The sequence below is a fragment of the Taudactylus pleione genome, unplaced genomic scaffold (genome assembly GCF_031769625.1).
Source record: "Taudactylus pleione unplaced genomic scaffold, aTauple2 ptg000217l, whole genome shotgun sequence".
Lineage (NCBI taxonomy): Eukaryota > Metazoa > Chordata > Amphibia > Anura > Myobatrachidae > Taudactylus > Taudactylus pleione.
Genome location: NW_028284619.1, coordinates 6,010,663 through 6,027,292, shown reverse-complemented (window position 1 = coordinate 6,027,292; position 16,630 = coordinate 6,010,663). Strand labels below are relative to the sequence as shown.

The 16,630-nt window shown below is 43.3% G+C and overlaps 1 protein-coding gene and 1 long non-coding RNA gene across 2 annotated transcripts in view; one reads left to right on the top strand and one right to left on the bottom strand.

Moving 5' to 3' along the window:
- Positions 1–16,630, top strand: part of CFAP20DC (CFAP20 domain containing) — a 357,191-nt gene that overhangs the window by 219,545 nt on the left and 121,016 nt on the right. The window contains exon 14 of the mRNA XM_088478712.1: positions 10,370–10,741. Coding sequence (XP_088334838.1) covers positions 10,370–10,741 — 372 coding nt within the window. The remainder of the gene's footprint in view (positions 1–10,369; positions 10,742–16,630) is intronic.
- The window catches only part of LOC148517438 (uncharacterized), a 165,901-nt gene that overhangs the window by 112,526 nt on the left and 36,745 nt on the right, over positions 1–16,630 (bottom strand). The window lies entirely within an intron of this gene.

Sequence of the window (16,630 nt, the reverse complement as noted above, 5' to 3'; positions counted from 1 at the left end):
TCACTAACTGACAAGCAAATGGAATGATTAAGTTGGCTGCAGACCTTATGCTGGAATCCATGACATTTCAGCCAAAGGCTAGCTGCTGGTTCATGCTTTGCCATGTCAAAACCAGTTTACTATTTCAGACAACGATACTGGCACAAGCTAAGAGGTTCAGCTTTGCTTGGCTGAAGCGAGAGTCGCGTCTTAGTAGTGTTTACACGAGCAAACATTGGATTGCTGGCTATGTTTGGGGATCCTCTAGAAAATATCTGTTGGGTTAAATTAATTCAAGCTGAAAGAGCTTGCTCGCTGGTTGCGGCTTCAGCTCTGCCTGTCAGTGCGCAGCTTAAGGTCACTGTTTATTTTAGTACAACTTTTTTTCAAACTTTTACTCTTTTTCACTATACCCAGGCCCATAAACCTATATAAACCTATATCAAAAACAGATTTATGCCAGCACTGTGTATCTTAGAAGATCAAACTTCCAAATCCTGGGGCAGTAATGCAAACTGCACCTTTTTAAGGGGGGTATCCACTAGCCGATAAAGTTGAACGATAAAGATATAATCGTTCGATAATCGTTCGAACATCGTTTGAACATCGTTTGCAAATCGTGCAGTAATTGTTTCTAACGATGTACGATGCGCGCTCCCGCTGGTCGTTTGATCGTCTCCTCCATCAACTGAACATGCAGGTCAATTTCACTTGATTGCTTACAAATCGTTTACACATCGTTTACACATCGTTCACGCTGAACGATCAAATGATGAACCACTGTCTGCCCACTATAGCTGAAAGCTCTCAATCACAGATTAAAACGACATAGTTTATTGTTAGATCTTTTGCAAATCGTTTGCAAATCTTTTGCAAATTGTTCAGAGTGGAAGATCATATTTCAAGGGAAACTTCAAGGGAAAATCGTTAAGAGGTTGGACAGGGATAAAATCGTCTAGTGGATGCCCCCCATTACTCCTTGCAGAGTGCCAGTGTAGTGACCATTCTCTATGTGGGATGAAAGTTATGTAACCCTAACCACAGCCTCATCCTAACCCTATTTGTTGCCTAACCCGGACCCTACTTCCATATGTTGATATTGTTACTGTCAACACTCATAATGTTTACATTTTATACATGTCAATATTTTGTCGACATTGTTGGCGTCGACATATTATTGACATTTTGATTGCCATCTGAAGAACCAGGCAGTGTGTTGATATTTTCTTGCTTAAGTGCCTCTTAGCTATCCCTTGCTACCAGCACTCTATCCCAAGGTTTCATGCCCTTTGGTGTTAACGGCATGTCTTACTAGTATTTTTAGGAGCAGAGCATATTGTAATGGAATGGATTATGTTGGAGGATCTGTAATTATCACATGTGATAATTATGGCTGAACTCTCTGCGAGTTCAAACACAGTTTAGGAGGCATTCATCATGCCTCCTGCCCTAAATTATCACTTCCGAAAAACTGCAATTTCTACAAAGCAGTTTTTCAAAAGTGAAAGACTTTTCTCCCAGCTTGAAGACAGTCTGCGAACTTCACTGCACCCCCTACCACTTCGGGTGTACGATCCCCCTCTCCCACCCGCGGGTGTACGAACCGCCCCACCTACCCCCACTGGTGTTGCCCCCTCCCTGCCCCTCGGTAGTGCAGACAGAGCAGGGAGGGATCTGGATAGATCCCTATGCTGTGGCAGCCATGTAAATCCTCACAGGCTGCCGTGTAAATAGCAGCCTGTGAAGGTTATCGGGGGCTGAACGCCATCTCAGAGTGGCGTTCAGTAACACCATCAAGTTCCGAAAAAAATGCTTTTTCGGAACTTGATGAATGGCCCTGACAGTTATTTTTTACAAAAGTATGTAAATGATGAATAGGCCCCAGTATCTCAGTTGTTTAGTACAATGGTGGGTTTGGCATTGAATCAACTATAACTATCAGGGGCATTTCTAGAGAGGAGGCGGCCCGTGTGCGCAAACGACATGAAAATGGCCGCTGCAGCGATTTTCCAGTCATTTTACAGCGCTGGACCCCCGCGCCAACGTGGAACTTCGGAGAGGTAAGTAATATTGTGGGTGCAGGGTGTGCAGTGCGGGGCCCCTTGGACCCAGTTACCCGTGTTACACCCTGCACCCATTATAGATACGCCCCTGATAACTATATACACAGAGGGGACGCATTCAGGTCTGGAGGCCCCTAGTCTGGTCTTCTGAAATGAAAGCCCAACATGTCTTTACTAGACAAGCTCCAGCCCCTTGTATGTTTTAAAGAACAGAATGGTAGTATATGTAGCAAATGGACTAGCATCATCCTAGCCCCCACCGCCTCAGTTCCAGACCCCAAAGCATCTGATATTGGTGCATATAAAACTGCTGTAAGCTGACACCTACAGGTTTTCTAGAACACATCAATTCAAAATACTAAAGAGAAGGAACGTAATCACAAATACCTACAATTTGAATTCAACATTTGTGAACTGGAAGAATGCGCTCCCCAGTGTGTCGGCTCTGTTTTGTAGGCGTGGCCAGGCCATGGCCGGCTTCTGATGCAGACTTTCTGGCCCCGGCTGAACAGTTACTCCAGTCACTGAGTAAGCTGAGGTCTACTCATATGGCCAATGGCTGCAACCATTGATCTTAGAATGCAGCACTGAGATCTGCAACGCCTGGCAGTGGGTGTCTTTTACCTGTAGATGCCTCCTGCAGGATTAGATTTTTTTAGCATCGCTGTTGCTTAAAAGACGGAGCAGCGATGCTTTTACCGTACAACTCAACTACCCCAACTTCATGCCCCCACCATCCTCCTTTATCCCTTAGACAAAACTCAGCATCATTAGTTTGCACCTTGGTTTACAGCCTCTGGTTTTTATTGTACTTTCTTGTATCGATCGTTCCATCACACTCGGCTTATATAGACGTTACATCTTGAAATTAAAATAGTTTTATGTTAAACAAAAACATTTGCAGATATGGATGACATACTGTATTATAGTGATTGGCAGTTCTGCTTCCCAAGAGGATTGGAGCAGTTGCTGTAACCTTCTGCACATTGGGGGGAACATTACTATGGGGATCCTCATTACCAAATTTATACTGCCAGGCTGTCCCAGCACTTAGATACATTGTCATTTTCCCTAATAAGCCCCAATGGTTTTTTTTTCCCCTCTATGTACAACGCAGACTTGCCTACGCTATTTCTTTAACGATCTGCAGACAGGTGCACAAACCAGAACTTAAATCACTTGATATTCATAATTGGTAATGTTTGAGAGACTTATTACGTACTTAATAGTGCCTGAAAATCTCCATTTGGCCTACATAATGCGTGATGTGGGCAGTGGGTTGAGAGGTGAGAAAGTATAATTGATAGGATTTGATTTTCATGCTGAACAGGAGCCTATAAAAACATCATTAGTCTCTGAACACCGAGTTGCCCCTGCTGCCGTCTTAAGCAAGATGAATAATGTGATTGAAGGGCTCGTCGCAGGAGACAGGCCACAGATCACGTCCCCTGACTATCTAGTGACTGCCATTATTCAGGGTGAACATAAATGTGCTTATCAACATTTTATTTTCATTATGACTACAGGGACTGACAGTATAGGGATGTACTGATGACACATATATAAGGTATTGCACTTTAGAAGCATTGCTGTGGTCTAAACAGTAGGAGAAGGAGATAGACACAATGAAACCATTAGGAAAACTGATCTGTATTTAAAGGAAACTAAATCATTAAAAATGAACTGTTTACATACTGTGAGCTTATGACCAATATGTTCTTGTCGTATAGAAAAAAATAAAAACTGAAAATTAAGTTTATTATGTGCATCTTTAAAGCAATCAATAAGGAACAGGGGCCCCAGATAGGAATCTGTATTATTAAGGCATATATGGTCCATTCTGCATGGCTGTCCATCAGAGACATGGCTGGCTGTGGTCTTGATGCTCAGCAAGAGTATAATGCGCCCATTGGAATTCTGTAATTCATGAACATGAGGCTTGTTACACTGCTTCCATTCTTTAACCTCTGCATGGAATTCCACCATCATTTTTCCATGGATCTGCATTATATGTAATACCTAAATATTATCTATGACACCACTGTGTGCCAGAAATACATAGAGCCCTTAATCCCCATCTCTGTGATACAACGGAAACTGCTGAGCCTTCTAGAAGCTGACATTTATAATAGAGCTGCCAATCAGGAAGAGCTTGCATTCAAGGTCAACGAGCAACAATGCATGACCTGGTGTAATAGCCACAAACCAAGGGAAGTGGAAGGAAATAGCACCGTGTCATGATTGATCTTTTAGTGGGTGCGCAGATGAGCGTCTTTATAGCTGTCTCTCCTCTGCTCTACTTGTTTGATAGGTGACCGGAGGATAGACAGATGCTCACGTAGAGGTAATGAATCTCAAAGTAGAAACATATTGACAGGACACACAAGATTCTTAATAAAACAGATGATGGGACATGGATGCATGATTAAGAAGCTTGTAAGCTCCATCAGTCCCTTTCTACACAGGGAATGTGCCCTCTATGAGAGCATCTGTCCCCCCTATGTTCACCTATCATATAGTTAGTGGGATGTAATGAAGCCTGTGTACACAAGCATAAGCTGGCCACACACTAGAACAACTTACATCCAACCAGCCAACTTGTTGATTGGTTGGAATGAAAATCTGGTAACATATGGGAGTAAATGATGATCAGAAATTTACTCCTAAATGCCAGAAAACAGATGAAAATGGTCGTCAGACAAGTATGTTAAATGTTTGATTTAAACTATTTGTTTATACAACAGTTTTGGTCCATTTTTCAGCGTCTGGGAGCAAGTTGCTGATTGTATTCCTTACCAGATTTTCATTCCAACCAATCTACTAGTTGGCTGGTTGGACAGATAATCTTTAGATGTGTGGCCAGCTTTACTCTTTGTTCTGCATGGGGGTGGAAATAAGGTTGGGTGAAGGAACCCTGCAGACCGCTGTTTCCCAAATGTTAGTTATGTTACAGGGCAGTTATCTTGTGGGAGTTGGGGAATCAGATTATTCATTTGAATTGTAGAATTGGGAATGAATGCACCTTTTTTACTGCAAGATAATGCATATTCCAATGTCCCAATGGATAATGGTAAATGGATTGAAGGGTTTGATAAACACCCTGATGTAGTCAATATAGAGCATTTCCAGCGCCTCCTCATTCATGGTATCTAAACGTCATTAAACTTTTATGGGAAATCTCTACCCCCTTCATCTCTAATGTACTAAAGACTGTTCTTATTACAGAATTACTCTTATATCCTGATAAACTGCTCAAACCTTGCAGGACAGTTAATGAGTTATTGATACCTTGAAAATTAAATTTGTCCTAACTTCTTAATGGTTAATATTGTTCAGTGTTGTTCCTACATTCATAGGCCAAGTGAGTCTTAATTAACTTTACAGTTTCCACTGTTTTATACATGGTCAGAGAAACCAACCCTGCACACTAGACCATCTTCATGTACCCCTTTTTCACTGAAAAGGACAATAAAGTTCATTCTAATTATGCGATATGCAGTACCCCTAACTTCTTGGGGTGCCATGTCACCTTGATTCAGGACATTTGTTCTTCTCCTCTGTGCGGTGCTGAGTCACTATGCTTGGAGGAGAAAGCGTGTGATATACAGAGTATCACAAACCACAGGACTGCGGCTCCTTACTGGGTCCGGTCGTACCTGGTCTCTCCTCCTTCCCGTCAGTGCCTTCACTTCAGCATTACCTGTGCATATTCTCTCACACAGCTCCACCTGTGCATAGACTCAGGGCCATAACTAGGGTGGTGCGACCTGTGCCATGGCATAGGGCACCGCAGGGCAGGGTGGCGCTGTTTGTGCCTGTCAATTTTCCTGTTTATTATCATTCTCACTGGTAGCTTCCACTTCTTTTATCTCTGGCATCTCCTGGCCTCCCCTATCTCTTCCCTGGCCCTTTCCCATGAAGCCATGGCCCTTGTTCAAGTGCATTTTCTTATGTCCCTAGTTAAAAATTGGGAGGGGGGGGTTCGCCAATGTTCTCTCTGGCACAGGGCACCAAAGAGTCTACTTACGGCTCTGTATAGACTATCTACAATACTCCTGCAGTGCTACAGTGTTTTGGTGCAGTCTGCGTTTGCCTAATTGTCATCAGTTGTTTCATTACGCTACTTATTTCATTACCTTCAATTTGTTTCTCAAGATTGCAAGTGTTCCTACATTCCTCAGCAATCTTAACCTTGCTAGTCTGGGGGGCCATGACCTGTAAGCTCTCGGCTGCAAAGTCCATCCCACCTTGCAGTTTGTTCTTAGGCTATGTCCCTGCATGCGAGTATTGCCGTGATAAGAAATTATAATGATAAAAAATCCGATAATAAATATGCCCTTAGTAGAGGCTGCCACCTTGGTCAGCAAATCCGTGTGCTTCCTTGTAAAACAGGTGCATTTGCGCTGCACTTTTCTAAATGAGCCTTGGGGGTATATTTACTAAAGTGTAAGGTTTATAGTAGCGGAGGTGTTGCCAATAGCAACCAAACAGATTATAGCTATTATCTTCTAGAAGGTGCTAGATAAATGATAAGTAGAACCTGATTGGTTGCTATGGGCAACACCTTTACTTCTATAAATCCGCACTTTAGTAAATATACCCCTTATTGTGCAATAAAAAACGGCACAATCGTACAAACAGCTGTATTACGTTCTCTATGATAGTTTATTACAGGTGCATTTTTCTTTCTCATAACAGTAACACAGATCTCTATAGGACATACAGTATGTGCTATTTATCGTGTCTCAGACTTTCTGCAGCGATAAGAAATGATGTATTGCCTGAATGTACCAATACTCAGGGACAGGGGCTCCAAAACAGGTGTTTTCAGGGGATGTATCACAAATCTTGAATGATAAAATAGGCCCCAATGTCTGTTGTTGCCATCAATAGTCAAAAGTTTTGGACATGACCATTTTTTTGTTTTGTTTTATGGAATGGCCAATTACATCGTCTCACTTCTGTTGATCTGTATGCATGGCGTTACTCTCAGTGTCTCCTCTCACAGTACCACATCTCTTGACTTGCATTCTAAAGCAGTCTTGTATTCTTAAGCAGATTGTATTGTTTGAAGCAAGTTATTTAAAAGACGATATATAATTAATTTATTTATTTATTGAACTTGAATAGTGATTGGCATATCAAGAAGTGCTGTACTCAAGTTTCATGCCGTAAGCTGATACCTGCAACAAACTGAACTGCTTTTGTGTGTTTACTATCGCATTTTAATAATTATTTACATATTATATAACATTTAATCATGGAGAGCACCGGTGGTTCGGGCAAGGGCAACAAATGTACTTCCAGGCCCACATATAATTCAAATGAATATGAAATGATTAGAGCATGACTTGTGACTGTAATTATAAGCTAACTAACTGTTAGTGTCAGGGACGTGCAGTCAGGGTAGGCAGAGCCTCCCCTGTCATACTCCTGAGGTTTGATATAAAAATGATTAGAATAATACAAAGAATATATTCATAACTTATAAACATCTTCTTTGTTTATGGTAATCATTTTTATAGTTAACACTCGCCTGCTTTGTGGAGCTCCCTGGGACTGCAGGGAGACGAGAGATGAGGCAGCAACAGCGCAGCCTCACTTCTGTATAGTCAGACACTGTTTGCAGAGCTGGGGGCGGGGCCACACCGCAGGCAGTAAGCTGCACAGAAAGAGAGCTAATAGATGCATGCCTCTGAGTATGGGGGTATGTGCCTTGAGCACTGATGGACACCTTGGATGTGTCATTTGACCAGGAAGTGTACTGCAGTGTTTAGAGATCGGAGCTCAGTCAGCAGCAGCAAGCAAAAACACAGTGATGCAGGTAGGAGAATCAATGGACACTAAAACTTAGTGTAGTGAGGGGAGAGTTACAGTGAGCAGGGCCGGATTAACAATGGGACTGATGGAGCTTCAGCTCCAGGCCCATTATCAGAATAGGCCCACAGATGGATTTGCTGTGTGCGCGCTGCTGTAGACAGGAATTTGTTTACCTCCTACAGCAGCAGCCTGCCAGTCAGCGGCCATCCGAGGCCCCGCCCCCTTCCGGCCGACATCCACCCCCCTCGGCTGCGGCACCAAGCTGATAGCACACATGGGTTAAACATGATGGCGGCGCAGTGGAAGGCTTCACTAGCCCTCCCAGCTCCGCTAACTCACAGTGACTCAGCGCCTCCCCCGCGCCACCTGACGTCACTGCGTGTGACATCACATAAGTGCCGCGCTCCATCACCACCGCAACCTGGTTGAAATTGAAGCACCTGACCCGGCCATGTCCACCAGCAGAAGGCTCAGCAGACACAGCAGCTCCGTGAAAGCAGCCTGGTAGCAGTGTCTGATCCTCCCAGTCCTGACTGAGGTGAGATGCTGGTCAGTCCTGCTGGCCAGGCTGCCTGGCTGCTGCTGATAGTGTATAATAAATGGTATGCATAATGCAGGGAAGGCCACTTTACAGAATATGTAATATATATATATATATATATATGTGCTATGGGTTCACTCACACACATATATATATATATATATATATACAGTATACATGTGTATATATATAAAATGCTGTATATTTTTCTATGTACCAACACAGAGCCGGCAATGCACAATCAAGGTTTAAACTTGCCCTGGCGCCCTCAAAAATATACAATACTTAATATGTACTAGTAGAAACCAAGTAGCGGCCCTCACAGGTCTTGAAATGAAGCATGCACCACACAGGTTAGTTCATTTGAACGAACTACCCTGTGTGGTGTCATACTTCATTTCAAGACCTGTGAGTGCCGCTGCTTGGTTTGTAGTGTGTGTGTGTGTGTGTGTATATATATATATATATACATATATATATATATATACACGGTATATAAATATATATTACATATGCACAGTGTATAATATATATTACATATCAACAGTGTATAATATATATATATATATATATATATACATACATATTTAGAGTATGTATATATATATATATATATATATATATATGCATGTATGTGTTTATAAATAAATATATATAATGTGTAAATATTAATATATATACATAGCATGATTGATTTTTGGATGTCTGAAACAATGACAAAAGCGCAATATTTAAATGAAATCGGAAGGATTAGGTGCGAGATTAACATTTTGTCAGGGTGCATACAAACATAACAATTACGAAGTTAAATACCCAGACTGGACCAACAATGGCGCAGCATGATCCCAATCACATTCTTTATTTACAGCCTACTTGTAGTATGGATGCTCTGGGACAATCAATCTTGTAAGACCTGTGACATCCTCACTTGCGATGAAACGGCACCATGAGGAAAGGGTCCTACGCATACTTGCCGAAATTCAGCTCCCTACTTCCGGGAGGGAGCTGAATGTCTGTATACAGTGGGGGGTGCGACCACACAATTGCGTCATCATGGCCCCGCCACCTCTTCACAATGGCGAAATTGTGAAGCAGAGGGTGGGGCCACGATTATGCAATTCAGTGCGAATCGCATCACCGCCCCCCCCTTCCCCCTCTGCGGAGGCTTCTATCAATACTGCAGGTGGTGAGGGGGGTGGCGTGCGGCGTCCGCCGGGAGGCTTGTCTGCCAGGAGCAGCACCCAATATTCGGGAGGCTCCTGGCCAAATCGGGAGGGTAGGCAAGCCTGGTCCTACGTGATCCTGGATCATCGTTGAAACATTGCACCCCCTACGACAGCACACAATAGGCCCTTCGTAAATTTTAGCTCCAGGCCCATGAGAACCTTAATCTGGCACTGACAGTGAGTAAGGGTGAGACAGGCTCTCAGCACTCAGACCCATCTCCATGTGTGCCTCCCCAGACATTGACCTCACCACACATTACTGGTTAGTGTATACAGCTCTATAAGCTTATTGTCTGATTGCTGGAAAACATTCTACTAGTCATGACCATATTGTTTGCATCCATCTTGCTCACAGCATGCTGCCACAATAACAGTCACTGCTATAGGGCCGAATTTAGAGCAGTTGTCAGAAAATGCCCCCACACTCCTATCACTGACTTGCTCTTGGCAGCGCAATGGGCTCTACTCCAGGGCTTATAGTCACCATCTGGTCTCCATCCTCTCTATTAAGCTGTAGGACAGGGGACCTAGCTGATCTGACTGGGAACACATACTGTCGTCCAGCATGAGGAGCCCCCCAGCAAATACCCCACAAGAAGAGCAATATAGCCAATAATAACGTGTGGCTGTGTTTTGTAGGTGTGTGTGGTTTATATGTGTAGGCAGAAATAATCGTTAGTTGGAAAAAAAAAAAAAAAAAACTTTATAATGACAATGTGCTTTCATTTTCTTGCAAACAGGAGACACAGTCCTTCCAGTGGACTTCCAGCCCTAAATTAGACCACAGCACAACCCAGTCATCAGAGGTCCCTCATTCCTTGAACATTACTAGGACTTCAGAAAATGCATCAAACTTACAATCTCTTTTAAAGGCATCCATTGCAAATACTCCTTCTACAGACACAAAGACGGGAGACTTCAGCAGTCAGAGGAGCCTGATGCCAACCCGTAGCTTGTCCCCAAGTGGAAGCAGGAGTGAAGTCTCTATGGGAAATTCAGTCATTTCAAAAATTCAACAATTTATTTCAGATAACAAGCTAAAAACTTCAATGAGCAAGAAATCCCTGAAGGAAATCCCAAAGGAATATAGCAAAATGACAGATGAAGCTTCGGTAAGTGAATGCAGACTTTCTTTCATGCTTGATCTTCCCAGAATAATCTTATAAAGCAGCATATAAGGTTCTTTAAATGGAAAGGATCATTAAAAAGAATTAGCATGTGGTCTAAAAATGTAATCTCATTGAATCTATTTTGTTTATCAGTGATTATAACATTCTGCATATAGTAAATAATTTACCCTTTAGCGGCCTTCCATGAATTAGAGCTAAAATTCCCTTTACAGTCAAGGTAAGATGGGGGGCTGGCAACATTTAGCCCCAGCATCAAATTCAAATAAGTAGCCAATGATCTTCCACTGCAATGGAAAATGGGTGTGACCTGGTTTCGCCAATGCGCTGTAATCTGAAACCATACAGCCCCATCTCAACAGTATTTACGAGGGTGGATACAAAAGTCGGTGTCCTGACCATGAATAACGGAGACATTTAAGTTATTTTTCTACATAGGCTCCATTTACTTCAATACACTTCTCACATTGATGCACCAATCTCTTCATTCCGTTCAGGAAAAAGTCAGCTAATTGGTCCTCAGACCAGTCCTGAACAGCAGTCATGACATCGTCATCAGACGCAAAAGTCTTCCCAACAATGTGTTTCTTGAGCTTGAGTGTGAATGTCAGTAGGCGTCATCTTCTTTATTTGCAAATATTTAATGATGGCCTGTATGTCAGTTTTCTCCATTTTTCAATATCCTCCATTTTTCAAGTTTTAGTGATGTTCTTCTTAACTTTTAGTGATGTTCTTCTTAACTTTTAGTGATGTTCTTCTTAACTTTTAGTGATGTTCTTCTTAACTTTTAGTGATGTTCTTCTTAACTTTTAGTGATGTTCTTCTTAACTTTTAGTGATGTTCTTCTTAACTTTTAGTGATGTTGTTCCCAACTTTTAGTGATGTTATTCCCAACTTTTAGTGATTTGTTCTCAAATTTTAGTGATATTTTTCCCAACTTTTAGTGATAATTATTTATTATTCAATATCTGCAAAAATAAAAGCATAATTGTGCTGTAATTTTCCACAGTGTAGTGTTAACTCTAGCTCCGGCGGCAGGCAGGGCGCCGGAGCTAGAGAGGGCAACCTTATGCGCGCGCGTGCCCGAAAAGGGGGCATGGTCATGAAAAGGGGGCGTGTCTATAAGACACGTCCCCTTTTTGTCATACTTGGGGGCGTGCCCGGCGCTTACGGACATGCCGGGCAGCCCCCAAGCGCTGCAGAAAGGGAGAATAGATGCCGGGACCGGGACGTCACCGCGATACCGCATGTTTCTCCACCCGCGGGACACTGTGTCCCGCAGGTGAGAACGGCACCCGCAGGCTGTGAGGGCAGGGCGCTTTTTGCCCTCCTCCTGGAGGGCAGGGTGCTTTTTGCCCTCCAGAAGGAGGGCAGGGCGCCGCGCCCCGCTAAAACAGCCTAGCGGGAACGCTAACAGTGTTCTACTAAGACCTCTAGTTCATACATAAAGAAAAGAAATACGGGGCGTTATCTACTACTATGTCAGGACACAGACTTTTGTTCCATCCTCGTATTGCAGAACCTATTGTAGCGACCTCTATATTATACAGAGATTTCTGCTGTTTAATTTCCAAATAGAGAGTTTTATAGCGACCACTTTTCAATACAGAGAGCCTTGTAGTGACGATTTATACAGAATACTATACTCTATAGTAGTTACCACTATGGAATACATAGGGTCAGTGCCGTAACTGGGGTAGTACGACCAGTGCCATGGCACAGGGCACCGCAGGGCATGGGGCACTTTTTGGGCCTGTCAATTTTCCTCCTTATTATCATTATCACTTGTAGCTTCCTCTTCTTTTATCCCCAGCATCCCCTAGCTGCCCTATCTCTTCCCTGGCCCTTCCCCATGAGGTCATGGCCCTTTTTCAAGTGCAAAATCTTATGTCCCTATTAAAAAATGGGGGGCGGGCGTCAATGCTCTCCCTAGCACAGGGTACCAAAAAGTCTAGTTACGGTTCTGCATAGGGTATGAAGGTGAACACTGTACAAAACAGCAGGCATTATACAATGCTGTCCTAGTTCTGGATGCCACTATACATTGCAGGACCCCAAGTCTGTGTTGATTTTGCAATAACAGCAGCGTAGTCTAATACTTTCAAAGGGTTTGGTACACTCATGGATAATGGCGTAACACGGGTAAAGCATGAGCGTAGTTTGAAATGAAACCCAAGTTCTGGGACACTGGCAGGCACTTTGGCATGTAACTGGGAGGACCAAGAAAAAGTAGTAGGGAAAACACTAACAAGGTTGGTACAGCAGTAGAAGATGCACAACTTACAGAAACGAGCTAGAGTGTAAGCAATCACCTAGCAAGGTTTACTAGATCCAGCAAATCCATTTTCCCATGCCCAGACAGACCAAGTTAACAAATCCCTGCTGAGAACTACCGTAAGCCCAGATCACTCCCAGATATGCCAGGAACAGTGAGAGTAAGTCTGTATCACTAACTTACTCTGACAACGTAAGTGACTAGAATGGGGAATTAATGGAACAAAGCCACAGACAGGACCAGACCCATGACACCCACTATTACAGCTGTGTGTTTTGCTAGGGTCACAAAGCTTTCAAATAATACAAATGTAGAACATACCCATTGTACAAGTGGTTGTAAGACACTTCTGCCTGAAAACATACAGTGATCAGTATCCAGCTGGGACTATCTCTGTAATGGCAAAAATATATTTCAGAGAGAGGGGTGGGGTCTGATTTAACATTAGGCACAGTAGGTCTGAGATGGCAACAGGTGAGAGCTGAGCAAATGGGTAATATCAGCTATTTTAACCGAGACGATGCGATGAACGTTGTGTACAAAGGACAGATGGTTGTGCAGGTCCAATGATTGCATGACAAATCGTGTAGTGTGTACCCAGCTTTAGACTGCTACAGGTTGTATGGATACAAAATCCTATTATGTAATCTTGGGATGCTGTTTTATGTAGAACGTTATTAAGCAACTGTTATTCTCCTTGTAAGTGTCTCTATTTTGTTTATTATTATTTATTAAATGAAGTTATTCTAACAAAAGGCTATATTCACGAAGTGTCGGCCTACGGTTGGACCTGAACATTTAAAGCGGCACTCACAGTTAGTGTAAAGCCCAGGGTGCTTTACACTGAATGTGAGTGCTGCTTTAAATTTTCATCTTTAACCCTCCCAGAAGTGGCAGTTTACAAAAAAATAGCCCAAAGTGTTAAATAATACGTGCATGCATGTACAAGTTAATCATAACTGCAAATATTAAGTGTGATATCCTTCCATCATAACACTATTTTATATTTGAAGATTTTTTCCCCTAGAATCATGCGTTTCACTTTGTTATTTCCTGGCACAGTGTGCTTAACATCCAGGTTTCCCCCAGGAGTAAGGCAGGAGCCGCTTTTAGGAAACAATGGACAGCCTGCCAAATAATAAGAGACCTACTTCCAATTTATTGATTCACTAAGGTTTATATTTGCCCACTGTGAGAGGGAATTGATTCGGGAAGGTTTATATCCTCCCAATATGAGCTGCGGTCAGTTACACTCTGACTTTGTTTATCCTCCCTACAGAGGGGAAAAATAAAAGTTGAAAAGGTTATAGAAGGTTTACAAGTATAAAAATAAAGCAGTGAAGAATGAAGCATTTCCTATTGATTATAATTGCATACAGCAGTCTTCCTACTTGTTAGCAGACTATAGAGCAACGGACAACTACCATGAAATTGAAAATAAAATAGTAGTTTCGAGCATTTCTGCAATTGATAGAAGTTTAGCACATTACTCGTGATCCAAACTGGGCATTGCAGAGGCTGAGTAGAATGCTGATGCTGTTCAGCCCTGAATGAGTGCATTTATAAGAAAGAAAAAGGAAACGTGAGATCAGACAGAGACTCGTATATTAGGGGGAGACCTCCCGGACTCCTGATAGAGCAGGAAATTCTCTCGGAGAGCTCTTACCGGCTGTAAGGCGAGAGTGCACATGATGCAAATCTCGCCGTCCTCCCACCTCAGTAAGCATGGAGTGTCTGTTAGGTATTTGTGTCATTACTCCCTGACGCTCTGTTCTTCCCAACATAGGAGGTGAGCATGAATGATGCCTGCGGTAGAGCAGCAGTAATCTGACACACCTCCCCAACTTGAGACTGGACATAATGCTCACATTGAGACGGTCGCGAGGCAATCAGAACGCGCAGACCGGCAGCCAATAAGCAATGGTGGCTCCTGATTGGCTGTCGGTCCGCAATCTCTGATTGGCTCGTGACCGGCGCCAGATTCAAATTGTGCCGGAGCTGCCTGTCTATGTCTGCCACTGCCTGCCGGTGCGCCAGCTATAATTAGCGGGCGGAATGGCCCAAATCCACACCTGCTGGCTGCTGATGGCACACAGGTGGAGGTAAGTGGCTGCTGGACGGACACAGGAAGGTGAGTTGCTGGGGGGGCATAGTGTGTAAGGGGCACTACTATGTGTGGAATAATGTGTTATATGGGGCAGTACTACTATGTGGCATAATCTGTAAAGAGTATAATGTGGTATAATGTGTAAGGGGCATTACTGTGTAGTGTAATGGGCATTACTGTGTGACATAATGTATAGGGAGCACTTCTACTGCGTGGCATAATGTGTATAAGGGGTACTACTGTGTGTCATAACCTGAATGGGCTCTGTGTGGCATAACCTGAATGGGGTCGGTGTGGCATATGAATGGGCTCTGTTTGGGGGACTGTATGTGTTTTTTTTACCCCTGAGGGGACCCTTTTAAGATCCTGCTTTGTGGCCCACAAAGTGCTAGTTATGCCCTTGCATGCAAACACAGAGGCTCTGGATTTAATATGAATTTGCATGAGTCATCAAGTTTGCTCTCACTGAGGTTAAAAGGATACTTTTGTTACATGCAGGTTTTTGTCAGACTGACAATTTTCATTGGAGCCAGCCCCAGAGCCCGTGTAATTTAAAGGTGCATATTAACTAGGCGACAAGGTAATGACAGTACGATTACAACATTGTAATCGTACAGTCGTTCCCCATCCCCTGTAGTGCCTACACTGAACGATTTGTCGTTCAGTGTAGTTACGCCCCCTCATTCCTGAACATGGTCAATCTGTCGTTATCGGCAGATTGACTGGCATATTCGAGCGATGATTGATGTCTGAATCGACCAGCGGGAGCGCGCATTGCTGGTAGTTTCTGACATTTTGGTGCACGATTTGTGCACGATTAATGAGCGATTGAACGATAACGATGCAGTTTTCTTTCGATCGCTCATTAATATCGCCTAGTGGATGTGCGCCTCAAGAGAGTCCCCATTTTTAAAGATTTTGTAACAGTGTATGGCCCCGACGAAGTTCACACCTAGGCTAAAACCTAATCCTGGTCAAGCTACACCAACATGCCAAATTTGGAGGAGCTAGGTCCAAAACTGTGGCCGTGCATAAAGGACAGACAGACATGCTTTCTCGCTTATTATATAGATATATTTCTTGCACTCCCAATGTAAGAGGGATAAGTCACAGGGGATCTACAGGTGTCCTTTGTTTTGATCAACTTCACTTGTCCACCACAATAAAATATAAGGTCCTCAACACAGAACCTGGAACATGCCTAGTTGTAAGAAAATTAAGATGATGAAGACTATTATTAAGTACTCGCTGGATACCCGCTGTTGCCCAGGTTGAAGACTGGACCCTGAAGTACACCTGCAGCCTTTATTTGTTGTCCTCGCCTATAACCCCTTTCCATTGATCCTGAAAAGGACCCCACTGTTTGCTAACATGCATGCAAACAGTGGCGTAACTAGGTGTGTGGCTGCTTTGGTGCCCGAGTTGCCTCAGTGGTCCGCTGCTCCCCCTGCACCCTGTCACGCACACAAAGTGGGCTGGTCCAGTCAGGGCC